The sequence below is a fragment of the Schistocerca nitens genome, chromosome 10 (assembly GCF_023898315.1).
Source record: "Schistocerca nitens isolate TAMUIC-IGC-003100 chromosome 10, iqSchNite1.1, whole genome shotgun sequence".
Classification (NCBI taxonomy): Eukaryota; Metazoa; Arthropoda; class Insecta; order Orthoptera; family Acrididae; genus Schistocerca; species Schistocerca nitens.
The window spans coordinates 126,229,559-126,245,592 of NC_064623.1; the positions used below are offsets into that span (position 1 = coordinate 126,229,559).

General features: G+C 43.7%; 1 protein-coding gene across 1 annotated transcript in view; it reads left to right on the plus strand.

Annotated features, from left to right (window-relative positions):
* The window catches only part of LOC126210389 (DNA topoisomerase 2-like), a 173,359-nt gene that overhangs the window by 10,165 nt on the left and 147,160 nt on the right, over positions 1-16,034 (plus strand). The window contains exon 4 of the mRNA XM_049939618.1: positions 3,008-3,251. Within this exon, the coding sequence (XP_049795575.1) occupies positions 3,008-3,251 (244 nt within the window). The remainder of the gene's footprint in view (positions 1-3,007; positions 3,252-16,034) is intronic.

Genomic DNA, 16,034 nt, shown 5'->3' on the forward strand with positions numbered 1-16,034 from the left:
AAAATTGTTCATAGACAAATTTGTGCAACTGAATTGCACACTGCTTGCTCCACATCCTACTGGAACCACATGTGACCTAAGACTCCCCCGTCTTGGAGACGATGCATTGACCACCTTTGCAACATGGCCAAATATGAATTTCCATTCACATACATTTCACACATATACGCTCTCAACAGATATCATGACGATGTCCTGGCCCATGTCGTAACATTCTTGCAAACATTGGTGATTTTCCTCATACCAGAATGTGAGATTGATCAAATATTCATCTTCCTTTGACATGATGCAAAAAGGGGTATTACACTGTTGTCAAATATTTCATCATAGTTCTTTCAGAATGGCTAGCTTGTAGAAACAGAACTACCCAGTATCTGCTGAGAAACTGCTATTTTCAGTGCCGTTAGTTTCATACTTCCCTGCTGTCATCTTTAATCACCATTAAATTACATTCCCTGCACAAATCTTGAGAACTTAGAGGAGTAAGCTTACTGAACAACAATTTTTTACATACCTTCATTATCTCGTCGTCAATGGCTCAGTCTTGTCTAAGAGTACTTTCTTGCAGCTGAAAATTTAGATTTCTTAGGGTCGTGATGACAAAATAACTGTTGCAGAGTTGCGTCTTGCTATGAATATCTTTTGATTTTGTCCCATTATTCTAAATCACACTGACTTAACAATTTCCATGTTCAAAAACGGGTAATTACATTGTTGTTGGCAAGTTTAGCAAAATACGTGTTTTTCCATCAAAGGCATGCCCTCCACTGCTTACATTCTGTGTACTCACAATATTCCAAAGAGTTTACAAATTAAGAGTTTACAAAACAAAAGAGGAATCATTGCTAAAATATATCATTTCATAAATTAATCCAGAAATGAATTTAATAATTAGTGTTAGTTTGTGCAATTAATAATGTGAATTTTAAGTGTGCTACAAATTTTTTAATTACAAATATTCTTAAAAAGAAGAGTAATTTTAACTGTTAGTACATATCGAGTGTAACACATTAATTTCTTTGTTATACATTTAAGCCTGAAATATAATACATTGTATAGAAAATCATGTGAATTCTTTTTAATGAAACAGCTGAGATAATTTTAACCTATGTGAGATTTGAGATTATACGTGGTATCTGTTTTATCGAAAAAGATAATGTTGGAGGAGGACGATTCATTACACTGTCAAACAGGGAAGTGATTTGTTTCCAGTATAAATCTGAAATGTAATAAAACTAGGATCTCACCTTCTGCTAACGTTAGCATACAATAATATGATCTGCGTGCAGTGTAATATATACAGTTCATAGTAGCTGAGTCACAATTGTACTGTCAAAAACCTTTTAATGTGCGAAATGGCTTGAGATGATGTGAAGTTCAAAAGGAGCTGACTGCAAATAGCAGTGTACTTGTCAGGTACTTTAGGATGTTTTATGCCAATTTTAGATAGTTTTATGAATTTTTTTACATCAAAAACTAGGCACAGTTTTTATATTCTTGCAAATTGGCTCCTTTTTATTTTTATGAAAGATCTTTTGGGCTTTTTCTTAAATCTATGCTTTGCATGTACCTGTAAATTCCCCTTAATGACTGCAACATTTAGTCCTCCAGCCTGTCAGCTTGTTCTGCTTACGCACTCATGTGCATATCTTGACCTACAACTCGCCCATGTTCCATTTCATTCAGCACAAAAATTAAACTCCTGTTCACTTTCAGGTACCATAGCTGCATCATCAATGAATTGTATTGTGCTAATTTTGTGTTCTTGACAAACAACTGTTCTTTAATTCACTTTTCAGTGAACAAATGAATATCAGTGGTGGAAGCGAACTTGCTTAAATCTCTTGTGGTTTTGACTTGTTCAAATCTGTGTAGACTACTCCAATTTGCTCTGAAGAAAGATAGGTTTCCATTTCCCTACCTAAAAAAGGAAAAACACTTTAATTCATTATAGATTACAAACGTGTCTTTCAATATTTATGCTTCTCCACACGACATACACAACACACAATCATTTTTCAATGTGTGTGTTTGTGCCAGGCACTATCTGTAAACATAAGACAATTGTTTTCATTGATCAAATATAAGATGCACTAGCTTTGATGAAATAAATTTCATGAAAGGCAACATTTGACAAAGGTTCCTTGTTACACTTGTGGCGACTATCGACCAAGTCGCGGTTAATATCTTTGTTTTTGGCAAGCTCTTTGCTTAGTCTGTGGTCGCGCGCGAAAGTGTACGGACGTGTACCGAGAATTCAGAATGTAAACAACTGTATATGTGTGCTTACGAAAAATAAAAACAGTGTTTATTACATGTGGTGTAGCGTGCATCATTGAATTCGGCAACCCTGGTACGCTAAACCCATACACTGCACCAAATGTATTTGACAAACTGATTTTGTCAAAGAAATTTGGTAGTGTAATACCAGCCTAACGAGATGCATAATTTGAAAATTGTGCTGACAAAGCATAGTAGGCTGCAACTTTGTTCTGAATTATTGTCAGATAATTCAACTGCAAATTTCAGTCCAAATGCTTTAATGTTTAAATCTTCTTAAAGTAGTTGTACATTGCTGACCACAATACTTAAGGCTGAGTCACTCTTATGTGAATGAATTTCTTTGGAGACTGCTCAGTTAAACGATGGGACACAAAATTCCTCTTCAGCTTTCTTGCATGCACCATATGACCTGTCTTTGAGACCATGTAAAATGGAAGCATGTTTCTCCCAATCAACTAGGGTTGTATTACGATGTGGGGCCTTGTCAGATTAATCTAAAAATGCACCCATTATCTTTCCACAGCTGTAACAGTGCAACACGAGAGACTTCAGAACTGATTTAATGCATTTCGTCAGGGATACCAGTAAAACTCTAACTCTTAAATTGAATGAAGTCAATATGGGTACAGGGACCTCTTGGATAACATGAAGAATTGCTTGATTATTTGCTATAATTTTTTGTCTTTCATTCAATTATTTACATTTAATTGGTTGTCTTTGTCAGGGAAAACAACACAATATCAGTGTGGAATAATGGTAAAGGTATACCTGTTGTGGAGCACAAAGAAGAGAAGATGTATGTGCCCACCATGATCTTTGGACACCTGCTTACCTCATCAAATTATAATGATGAAGAAGAAAAGGTCACTGGTGGCAGAAATGGATATGGAGCAAAGTTGTGCAATATATTTAGCATGAAATTCATTTTGGAAACAGCATCAAAAGAATACAAAAGGGCTTTTAAACAAGTAAGCTGAATTGTTATCCTTGGTCTCATGATTTGTTTTGTTGTTGAGAATAATTTTTAAGTAGGTAATTTTATGTGAAAACTAGTTTTATCATATTAACTATCTGGAATTGTGACAGAGTTGTGATAAATAGTACCCTGCAACTACTTCATTATGTTGAGGTTTTTGGATTCATTTTTCTTGTGAGCTGATTTGTCATGTTAACGTTAACTGCAGCTCAGAATAGTTCGAGAAAAAAAAATTTTTGCTTGTAATTTTCTGCTTTGGAGGGGATCTTATAAAGAATAATACTGGACAAGTTGCTTCTACTTCAGGCTCTGAAAATAAGAAACTGAAAAAGAGGATTGACCAGATGCACACCCCTAGGCCTATAGCAGAACCAATGATTCTGTTGTCAGTGGCAATATTGTAAATAATTTAAAAAAAGAAAAAAGGTAGTATTCAGCAATGATTGGTTTTGGATGACTCTGCAGAGAGTGAAGATAAATTTTCTCTGTGATCATGAAAGAGCTCCTACAAGGGGACTGCATCTGCTTGTTGCCACTGATTTTGCCCAAATTCGTGGTAGATGCTGGGCGTCATAAGAAATGAGTGAGAGAAATGTTATAAATTAATTTTTTTGTGAAAAGGAAAGTAAAAATAATGTAATGTCCAGCATAATGTAGAGAAAGTACATGAGAATGTGAGGGGGGATGGGTTGGGTGGTTCTGGTCAATCTGCAATTTGAGTGGCTGTAGGACAAAAAACTGCCAGTGATGGCAAGTGATCACTCGGACAACCACCGAACACTCTCACAGGGCACTTACGAGAGGTGCGCATTTCAGGATTCGATAAGAATACTTGTGGAAGACTTGGTGTGCTGGAGGAAGTGAATGGCATTTGTTCATTGCATTTAGACTAAATTACTACACTGAGGCTATTTCTAAACATTACAGAAAGAAAAGTATCTGACTGCTGGCACAACAGAAATGTCAGTCTGAGGGGGTGAGAACTAACAGAAGTTGCAATAACTACCAGCATCTTAGGGTACAAACGTTTGAGCAGCACTAGGTGTGAAAAAGGTATGATATAGAATGTACTTGAGGTTGGAAATGAGCAACACTGAGTTGATGTACAAATGTTATGAGAATGTCTGAATACATTAATGCATGGTTTTTAAATTATTGGTGTCAACTGTCTGTAGTTGGCATGCCAGTATTGCAGGAGATTTACACGCATTGTCATTCTGACATGAGGCTTTGCATCTCCATGGTGCCTCTTGCCAACTGAATCCAGGTACGTCCCTTTCCTGTTCCTCTGCTCTGTAGGTAGGGTTTTTTGTAATGAACTCCGCTTCACTCATTGTGCAAATGCACTGACGTCGTTCTCGGTAGCGAGAATCGTGCTTGCTGCGTGTACTAAGATGTGTCTGCTTGCTACTACCATCTGCTGTGGTAGCTTAAAATAACATCTAGACAATATATGGAGTTACTAGTTCATTTTCTGAACTGAAACTTCTTCCCTGGAACAACTGCACTGATCTAGATATTGCAACCTTCTTCAGTTAAGGTTTTCCTTGTGTAACCTAAATGTTACCACTTGTACCTGCCACCTGTATGCAGTGCTCTTGTTTCCTGTCCTGGTGTGCTCTAGCTGGTTTGACAGCCTCAAGCTCAACAGTGAATAAGTAAAAAAGCAATCAACACAAAAGGAATGTTGGGATTTCAAATAAATTTCCAGGAGGCATTGTACTGAGTACATGAATACTTCACATGTAAAATTACTTTCTTTTATCATCTTACAGTTGACGATTTACACATGCTTGGGTGGTTTTCATTATAAAAACAAGGGAACCTGTTCGTTTGTGGCTGCCAAGGCTGCCCAAAGGTCAAAATGAATCTTAACGGAGTACAGAGTCCCGAAAGTCTTAATTATAATCTGTTCTATATAAATTTACAATACCAAATTTTCTTTTGCCTCGTTTTCATGCCTTTTATGAAAATATTAGTAAACACAACATATTGGACACCATTTCAGTGTATTGGCATTATAAATAAGGTAAAAATTGAAAATTTTTTAAACTGAAAGAAAAAATGTATCTGCTTATGAACTCTACCTCACGGCTCTCGGATTACACGTCTGTACTCTCCCTGCTGCACTGACTGCTGCTTGGAAACTGTGCTGACATAAATGGTGTATAACTCACCTGACCCACATCAAAGATGATGTTTTTTTGTAACTGCTTGCCCATCTTGATCTCCCACTTAAGTGACTTTAATTTCTGACGAGGCCCTGTGTATATCTTAAATGTGGACAAAATCTATGGCGATGAATAGGTCTGTCCCCCTTGTTAGACCAGTTTACATTGGAGGATAAAAGTAGATATCATAGGGATACTAGTTGAGGGTTTTAGTGAAAATTCCATGCCAATTGGGTTGATTAGCAGTTTACCTTTTAATGGTGCACTGTCTTGACAGATAACAAACATGAGCTTGTAAGACATTTAAATGACATAACATATCCTGATTCTTGGGATCACTTACATATGTGAATGGCTGTACTCGACTAGAGTTGATTAAATCTTAGTGAGATCCAAAGTAGCTCACATCAAAAATGAACAATCAAAAAGCATGTCACAAAAGTAATGTCATATATCTTGTTGTGTAATAAGATTTTATTTAATGATATTCTTAAAGTTAAAAAATTTGTTCCATCATTTTAACTATTAGTCTGTAAACCGTGTTTGTTTGTTTCTATGATTCCCTTGTATCTGATAGAAATTCAGATTCCTCGCCACAATTCAATACAGGTATGGACTCAGATAGTGCTTAGCAAGTAACAACAGTTCTGACTCCACAGATGGCAGAAGCTGAGGTTACAGTGCCTGTGCTACCTCTTGAGTTCTGTGCTTAAATATACACTTGTGGTTATGTACGATATTTCTCTCTCATCACTTGGAGCCTTACGAACATCATAGAAGTAGGCTGAAATGCTGAAACTAGTGCGGGTTGAAAACAATCCCACTTGGGTTTCACAGATAGCACTATGGTGTGGATGGTCACATCTGTTTGGCTGACATGTGTGTAATGAAAATGCTGATAATCCCCAACTGGAAGATAATGAATATATTGCAAAAACATGTTTCCAAAAATTCAAAGTAACACCTACGTGGATAGTAGTGGTGACTGTTCCCCAGATTGTCCAGGTAACCATTCTTCCCCCTTGCACCTGTAAAACCAGTGAAGAAACCTTAATATATTGTATCATAAAAAGTACCCTCTGTTATGTTAAGTAGTGATTTGTGGCACATAGGTGTAAGAGGTACCAGATGTGTAGCACTCCCAAGACTTAGTCGCAATTTTTTTTTTTTTTACGAGTCTCACAGGTGAGATAGTATACCTTGCTTATGCAATACACAATTCACTACCATCTCTATTTGTGTGACCATTATCTGCTACAAGTGTGTACATACTCATTTTATAAATTAGTATGAAGTTACAAAACTGATATTTGCAGTTCACTGAGTTTGTTGGGTATGTTTGTGAATGTCTGCAGTAGTATTGTGAAGTGTAGTGAACATCCTTAAATGTTTCTTTTTGTTATTACAGTCAGATTAAAATTACTTCATAGTTGACATCTGGCTACAATGTTGCCACATCCACTGCTCCCCCCTGCGGGTCCGGGGTAAGAATGGGCCCGAGGTATTCCTGCCTGCCGTAAGAGGCGACTAAAAGGAGTTTCAACCGTTTCGGCCTTCCGTGTGATGGTTCCCCTTGGGGTTTGACCTCCATTTTTCAAAATTCTACAGAAGTACGAGCCTTTTGGGGAAGGACACCTTACGTGGTGTATCACTGGTCCTCAGTGCACTAAGACCTTGGCACTCAGCATTGTAACGGCGTTGTAACCACACCCACTATTCCCCCCCCCAGGGGATCCACAACTCTTTTGTGGATACGTGCGTAGCGAGCATGGGGCCCCGAGCTAATGTGGCCCTCCTTCCTTTCCGGGCTGCATACCTTCCCTTTCCGCATCCTTCCCCATCCCCCATCTTCGCCCCCCCCCCCTCACCACTGGCTCTTTCCTTCCCTTTCTCCCCCTCTGGGAGTATGGTTTGTGCCTACGTCCGGAGATGGACGCTTGTAAATGTACCACATTCTTCGCCTTCCTTGCTTGTAAGTCTTCATCCTTCCTTTGTCCTTCTCTTTTCCTTACTTCTTCTCTTTGCCCTTTTCTCCGCTGCAGCGTTTGAGACCCCTCTTCTTTCCTTTCCCTTTCTCTTTTTTCCTCCCTGTGCGTGTCTGAAGGCCGACCCACGCATTTCCATGCGTAGCCGGTGACGGGGTAACGCGTAATTCCCCGCCCCGGGTAGACGGGTAGGACACGTACATACCCCCTGGTAACGGCCAGGCCCAGGGAGGGGTGATTACCCGAGCTGATACCTTCCGAAAGTGCCAATTGGTCCCTCCATCCGTTTGTCGGGAGGTGTGACCTGAGGTGTGAACAATCACCTAAGGCGGGAGTGCCCTCAGAGAGGGCCCCCACAAGGGAGGAGCGCGCCATCGGAGACGCCGGTAATCATGGGGGATTCTTCCGCAATGGTTTCCTCACCTTCCACTATGTCTGCTCACAAGCGTAAGTTCACTGAGTCTCAGCCACAGACAGTTCTTCCATCGTTGCCACAGTTCCTTGTTGTTTCTCGGTCTGACGAAGGTCACGACTTCTCCACAGTCAACCCTTTCATTATTCAGAAAGGTGTCGACACAATTGCAGGTCCTGTAAAGTCTTGTTCCAGATTACGGAATGGCACCTTGTTGTTAGAAACAGTCAGTGCCCTCCAAGCACAAAAATTGCTGCATACTTCACTGCTCCACACCTTCCCTGTCTGGGTTGAACCGCACCGCACTTTAAATTCCTTGCGTGGAGTCGCTTATACACGCTCCCTCGATGGATTGTCTGACGAAGAAATTCAGCCCTACCTGTCTGATCAGGGCGTAACGGCTGTTCATAGAGTTATGAAAAGGGTTGACACGAACATCATTCCAACCCGCACTGTCTTCTTGACATTTGACAAAGTTCAACTCCCATCGAAAATCAAAGCAGGCTATGAGATAATTTCCGTTCGCCCTTAAGTCCCAAACCCTACGCGTTGCTATCGGTGTCAGCGGTTCAATCACACCAGCCAGTCCTGTTCCAATCCGGCCAAATGTGTTACGTGTGGCAAGGATGCCCATGAGGGTGCTTGTCCACCTCCATCCCCTCGCTGCATCAACTGTATGAGTGACCACGCTGCTTTCTCTCGAGATTGCCCCATTTATAAAGACGAAAAGCTCATCCAGGAAATCTGAGTGAAGGAAAAGGTGTCTACCTTTGCTGCTCGAAAATTATTCGCCAGTCGATAGCCCACCGTGCCTCAGATGGGAAAATACAGCACTGTCCTTGCTTCTCCTCGGCCAACAAAGGAGGCGGCCACGCAGACTTTCGACCTCACCTTTAGTACCACGGTCGTCAGATCGGCCAGTGCAAAGATTGCCCTTTCAACCTCACCCCTTTCGCCTGCCCTCTCTATGGCTCACCCTTCATCGGGTTCTGCTAAATCTCGAGGCAACAAGTCAGACACCAAGACTTCGAAAAAAGAGCATACTCGTGAAGATTTTTTACGTACCCCAACTTCACAACCATCGGTTCCTCCTTCATCTAAACATCATATTTCCAAGAAGGCTAATAAGAAACCCAGTTCATCTCCTTCTCCGCCAAGGTGTGTCTCATCTACAGCACCACCTGGCGGAAATCGCCCTCGGCCGTCTTCTGTGTCGCCGAGGCGCACTGCTGGCGGCCGATCAACCGGCCGATCGCTGGTGGCAGGAGCTGCTCCTGAACAACCTATGGATCAGGATCTTCTGCCTTCGGCTGAGTGCCATTCCACGCTGTCGGTCGCAAGCTCTGAGCAGTCGTTGACTTGACGGCAACCTTGCTCACATTCTTCCATTTTCTGTCCACCCTATGTCCATTATCCACTGGAATATCCGTGGCATTCGAGCCAATCATGATGAATTGTCGATCCTCTTACGATCTTCAGGAAACAAAGCTGCGTTCCTACGACCGCTTTGTTCTCCCTCATTTTCAGTCCGTCCGATACGATCTCCCCTCTGTTGAAGGCACTCCAGCCCATGGAGGACTCATGATTCTTCTCCATGATACTCTCCATTATCACCCAATCCACTTAAACACTTCCTTCCAAGCTGTCGCCGTCCGTCTTTCCCTTTCTGGATACACGCTCTCTCTTTGTACTGTATACATTCCATCGTCCACACCAATGGCACGAGCTGATCTCCTTCATCTTCTTGGTCAGCTTCCACCCCCCTATTTGCTGGTTGGGGACTTCAATGCCCACCACCCGCTTTGGGGATCTCCACATTTTTGTCCATGTGGCTCACTATTGCTAGACGTCTTCCACCAAGCGGATCTAGTTTGCCTCAACACTGGGGTCCCTACATTTTTGTCTGCCTCCACGACAAATTTATCTCATTTGGACCTTGCAGTCGGTACTGTTCCGCTAGCTCGGCGCTTCGAATGGTTCGCCCTTGATGATACAGACTCGAGTGACCACTTTCCATGTGTCCTTAGACTGCAGCCTCAACTGCCATATATGCGCCCGCGACGCTGGAAGTTTGCCCAAGCCGATTGGACACTTTTTTCGTCTCTAGCGACGTTCGATGACCGTCACTTTCCCAGCGTCGACGATGAGGTCACACATATTACAAACGTTATTCTTAGAGCTGCGGAACGTTCAATACCACGCACCTCCGAATTGCCCCGGTGCCCCCCAGTTCCTTGGTGGAAAGAGGCATGCCGTGACGCAATACGTGAGCGGCGACATGCTCTTCGCGTTTTCCGCCACCATCCTACTTTGGCCAACTGTATCCGCTATAAGCAGTTCCGTGCGCGATGCCGTCGTGTCATCCGCGATAGCAAGAAGGCAAGCTGGAAATTCTTTATTAGCTCATTTAACACCTTCACTCCCTCCTCGGAAGTTTGGAGTCGGCTTCGACGGTTCTCAGGCGCGCCTAGTTTCTCCCAGTCTCTGGGCTCACTGTCGCGCATGATACATTAGTGGACCCCGTCGCAATTTCTAACTCATTGGGTCAGCACTTTGCTGAGATTTCGAGCTCTTCAAATTACCCACCAGCGTTTCTCCCGAAGAAACGTGCAGCGGAAGTGCGACATCTTGCTTTCTCCTCTCAAAATCGCGAAAGCTACAATACTGTTTTCTCCATGCGGGAACTCCAACATGCACTCTCTTCTTCTCGCTCCTCCACCCCAGGACCGGATGGTATCCACGTCCAAATGTTGCTGCATTTATCAACCCATAGTCTGTGTTACCTCCTTCGCCTTTATAATCGAATTTGGGCCAACAGTACTTTTCCCAGACGATGGCGGGATGCTATCGTCGTTCCTGTTCTGAAACCTCTAAAGGACAAACGTCTCCCCTCTAGCTATCACCCCATTTCTCTCACGAGTAGTGTCTGTAAGGTTTTGGAGCATATGGTGAATTACCATTTAGCTTGGTGGCTGGAATCCCGCAGTCTTTTAACACCTGCCCAATGCGGATTCCGAAAGCATCGTTCTGCAGTTTACCATGTTGTTGCTCTCTGCACTTATATCATGAACAATTTTCTCCGGAAACGCCAAACAGTAGCAAAATTTTTTGATCTGGAGAGAGCATACATAAAAAGGGAACATGCCTCGGATCAAGGAACGGATTTAAAGGAAACCGACCAAGCAATGGAAAAGGATTACGAGATGGTTTACAACTGGGCACCTTAAACGTAAGGACTCTAACTGGGAAGTTAGAAGAAATTGTAGAAATGATGGAAAGGAGGAAATTTGACATCTTGGGACTTGCTGAGACTAGGTGGAGAGGAGTTGGTGAAAAACCACTAAGTAAAAGATGTAAACTGTACTGGATAGGGAATGAGAGGGGAAGAAATGGAGTGGCAATAGTGGTCAGAGAGGGTCTGCAGGAGGAGGTGGAAGGAATCAATGATCGAATGATAAAAGCCAGAGTACGAGTGAAAGGAAAAAGCATTGAAATCATCCAAGCATATGCCCCACAGGTGGGGTGTACAAAAGAGGAGGAGGAATTCGAAGATGACATGCAAAAGCAGCTAAATGGAGGTAATCAGATGATAATAGGGGACCTCAATGCACATGTTGGCACAGACAGGAAAGGGTTCGAGGAGATAATGGGACCAGAGGGCTGGGGGAACCGAAATAGAGAAGGAAAATTGTTGTTGGAATTCTGCAAGAGGAATGGGCTGGCGATCGCAAATTCCTGGTACAAGAAAAGTAGCTACAAAATAACTTGGTACAGTGGAGACTGGTCCCAAACTTCAGTAGTAGACTATGTACTAGTGGATAGGCAGATGATGAGCAGCCTCACAGATGTTAAGATCATTCCATCTGAGGCCTTAGACAGTGACCATCGGCTGTTGGTAGCCACCCTGAGGGAGAAAAAAGATAGGAGGGCAACAGATATACAGGAGAAAAGGTTGAAGACATGGATGTTGAAAGAGGAACGGAGGACCCAGTACCAGACACTGATCAGGAAGAAGCTGCCAAAGGAAGATCAGAGAACAGTGGAAGAAGAATGGGGAGATTTTAAGAGGGCTCTAGTTGAGGCAGCTGAGACTGTGTGCGGAAGAACCAGCACAAAGAGGAGAAGTAAGGAAACCCCATGGTGGAACAACATATGTAAAGAGGTAGTACTTCGAAAGAACAAAGCCTTCAGAGAATGGTTCCAGACCCGAACAGAGGAAGCTAGGGTAAAATATAAGGAAAGCAAGAAAGCGGCACAGACCATAGTAAGGGCGGAGAAGAAGAAGTGGATGGAACAATGGACAAGAATGTTAGAAGAGGACAGTGAAGGGAACAAAAAAGTACTTTACACCATGGTAAGAAATAAGAGGAACGACAGAAGCGAGTGCCTGAGGATCATGGATAATAATGGAAGAGTTGTGGAGGAAATGCATGAGCTCAAAAAGATTTGGAAGGAGTACTTTGAAGATCTGTTGAATGCCGCCAAGTGGGTAACTAACAGCGATGGAGAGCCTAAGGCAGCAGACGATTATAATAGTGGGGAAATTGATGATCTAACTTGGAATGAAGTGGAAGAAGCCATAAAGAGGATGAAAGGGGGCAAGGCACCAGGTTGGGACGAAGTAACAGTGGATATGATACGAGCAGCAGGAGTAGTAGGAACCCAGTGGCTATACAGAGTGCTGAGGGTGGTGTGGAAGGAGAACAGAATTCCTGAGGATTGGAAGAAAGGAATTATAGTCCCGATCTTCAAGAAAGGGGATAAAAGGAGATGTGAGAACTACAGAGGAATCACCCTGCTATGCCACTGTGGAAAAATCTATGAAAAGATCCTGGAGAAGAGAACAAGAAGCAGTATTGAAAGTAGACTGCAAGAGGAGCAGTACGGTTTCAGACCGGGAAGATCAACAACGGACCTCATATTTGCGGTAAGGCAACTGCAGGAAAGGCACTATGAGTACGAGAAGGACTTAATCATGGCCTTTTTAGATATTGAGAAGGCGTATGACAGTATCTGTAGGGACAAGCTCTGGGATGTGCTGAACGCAAAAGGGATAGATGAAGAGAGAACACGAAAAGTCAGAAAAATGTATGAGGGAAGTGAGAGTTGTGTGAAAGTGGGGAGGGAACGTACTGCATGGTTCAAGCTGGAAAATGGGCTGCGACAGGGAAGTGCACTTTCGCCTTTATTGTTTATTATTGTTATGGATGAAATCCTACAGCAAGTATCAGATGCAATTGGAGATCATAAAATGAAAGCAGTGCTTTTTGCCGATGACCTGATGTTATGGGGAAATTGCGAGGAGGAGGTGCAAGAGCAGTTAGATGTATGGGAGGCAACGGCAGCACAATATGGAATGCATTTCTCTGCAAAGAAAAGTGAAATAATTGTCACAACAAGGAAGAAGAATAGGCCAAATGTGTATATAACTTGTGGAGGGGAAAAACTACAAGTGGTAGAGAACTTAAAGTACCTGGGAAGCATGATTGAAAGTAAGGGGGGAAACGCAATGGAAATAAATGAAAGATGCAGAAAAGCAGGGCAGTTCTACAAATGCATTAGGGGGCTTATTTGGAGCAAGGAGGTGCCATAGAAATCCAAGGGAATTATATACCGAACCTACTTTGTCCCCATATTGACATACGGAAGTGAGACATGGGTAATGCACAAAAGCGACAAAAGTAGAATACAGGCTAGTGAAATGAAGTTAGAGAGGAGCAGGTTGAGTGTAACAAGACGAGACAGATTGCGAAATGTGTATGTGAGGGAAAGACTAAAGGAGGAACCAGTACAGGACAAGATAGAAAAATCAAGACTGCAATGGTATGGACACATGAAGAGAATGGATGAGGGAAGAATTCCAAAGAGGATGTTTGATCTGCAACTGGAGGGGAAGAGGCCCAGAGGAAGACCAAGAGATAGATGGGTGAAGGGAGTGAAGGAATGTGTGACGAGAAGAGGGGAGAACTGGACGAAGGTGGAAGAGGGGGAATGGTGGAAAGACAGAACACGATGGAGAGGCTTGTGTTCCCGACAGACCCAGCCAGTGGCTGGCAACTGTCCAAGATGATGATGATGAGAGAGCATACGATACCTGTTGGAGGACAGGCATCCTCCGCACACTGTTCTCTTGAGGCTTTCGAGGTCGGCTGCCCCTTTCTCTTCGCGAATTTATGGCAGAGCGCACATTTAGGGTGCGGGTGAACACTACTCTCTCCCGTACTTTCTTCCAAGAAAACGGGGTACCCCAGGGCTCCGTGCTGAGTGTTGTACTGTTTGCCATTGCCATAAATCCAATTATGGATTGTCTCCTTCCTGATGTCTAGGGCTCCCTCTTTGTGGACGATTTTGCGATCTACTACAGCTCTCAACGGACCAGCCTTCTTGAACGACGTCTTCAAGGATGTCTCGATCGCCTCCACTCTTGGAGCATCGAAACTGGCTTCCGTTTTTCTCCCAGTAAGACCGTTCGTGTTAATTTTTTGCGACGTAAGGAGTTTCTTCCACCCTCCTTACATCTAGGTCCTGTCAATCTTCCGTTTTCAGACGTCGCTAAATTCTTGGGTCTTATGTTTGACAGAAAACTGTGCTGGTCCTCCCACGTTTCCTATCTTTCGGCTCGCTGTCTGAGATCCCTCAACACCCTCCGTGTCCTGAATGGTACCTCCTGGGGAGCGGACCGAGTGGTCCTTCTCCGCCTCTATCGCGCCTTAGTGCGCTCGAAATTGGACTATGGAAGCATAGTCTAGTCCTCTGCTCGGCCGTCTATTCTTCGGCGTCTCGACTCTATCCACCACCGTGGATTACGTTTAGTGTCTGGAGCTTTTTACACCAGCCCTGTGGAAAGCCTTTATGCTGAGACTGCTGAACCTCCACTGTCCAATCGGCGAGCAGTCCTTCTGAGTCGTTATGCTAGCCATCTGTCTTCCATGCCTGCTAATCCGGCCCATGACTTTTTTTTCGACGCCTCCTTTGATGTAGGGTATGCATGCCGCCCCTCCTCCCTACTACCCCCGGGAGTCCGCTTCCGTCAACTGCTCCATTCTCTTTCCTTCCGCTTTTCTGAAACCACCTTGACAGCTTGGGGTACAGCACCGCCTTGGCTCTGTCCCTGGATCTGCCTGCTCCGTGACCTTTGTAGATTTCCCAAGGATGGTACCCCTTCACTTGTTTATCGTCGGGCATTTGCTGCTCTATGTGCACAAATGACGGACGCCACATTTATTTACACCGACGGCTCGAAAACATCGTTAGGTGTAGGGAGTGCCTATATTGTTGGCGACACCCAAAATCCCTTTCGGCTTCCCTACCAGTGTTTGGTTTATACTGCAGAGCTTTACGCTGTTCTCCAGGCTGTCCACTACATCCGCCGCCATCAGCGGATAGAGTACGTAATCTGCTCAGATTCTCTCAGCTCTCTCCTGAGTCTCTAAGCTCTTTACCCTGTGCACCCTCTGGTCCACCGGATTCAGGACTGTCTGCGCTTGCTCCACCTGGGGGGGCGTTTTGGTGGCATTCCTCTGGCTCCCGGGACACGTTGGTATCTGTGGAAATGAGGCGGCCGATATTGCAGCCAAGGCTGCAGTCTGTCTTCTTCGGCCAGCTATCCAATCGATTCCCTTCGCCGATCTACGGAGCGTTTTATATCGTCGTGTTGTTCATTTATTGCACGCGCATTGGTCGACACTTCCCCATAATAAATTGCGGGACGTGAAAGCTCTTCCTTGTGCTTGGACCTCTTCCTCCCGAACGCGTCGTCGGGAGGAGGTAATTTTAACTAGACTCCGGATAGGGCACTGTCTTTTTAGCCATCGACATCTTTTAAGCGGCGATCCTCCCCCACTCTGTCCCCACTGCTCTCAGCTGTGGACGGTAAGACACCTTTGAGTGCCCCTATTTTAATCTGTTACGATCCCGTCTACAGCTATCGCCTGATATATCGTCGATTTTAGCAGATGACACGCGCTCAGCCGATCGCGTTCTCGAGTTTATTAGTGCCAGTGAAATGACGTCAGTCATTTGAAGCTTTTTTTTTTTTTTTTTTTTTTTTGGGACAACCAACCCCTTTCTGTAGTGGATTTTTAAGCCTTCCTTCTGCTTTCAGTTTCTCCAATTTTATGACTTTCGTTCCCATTGCTGCTGGTTTCCATTTTCGGTTTTTTACTGTTTCCTACGTCACAGACTGGGCGCTAATGACCATAGCAGTT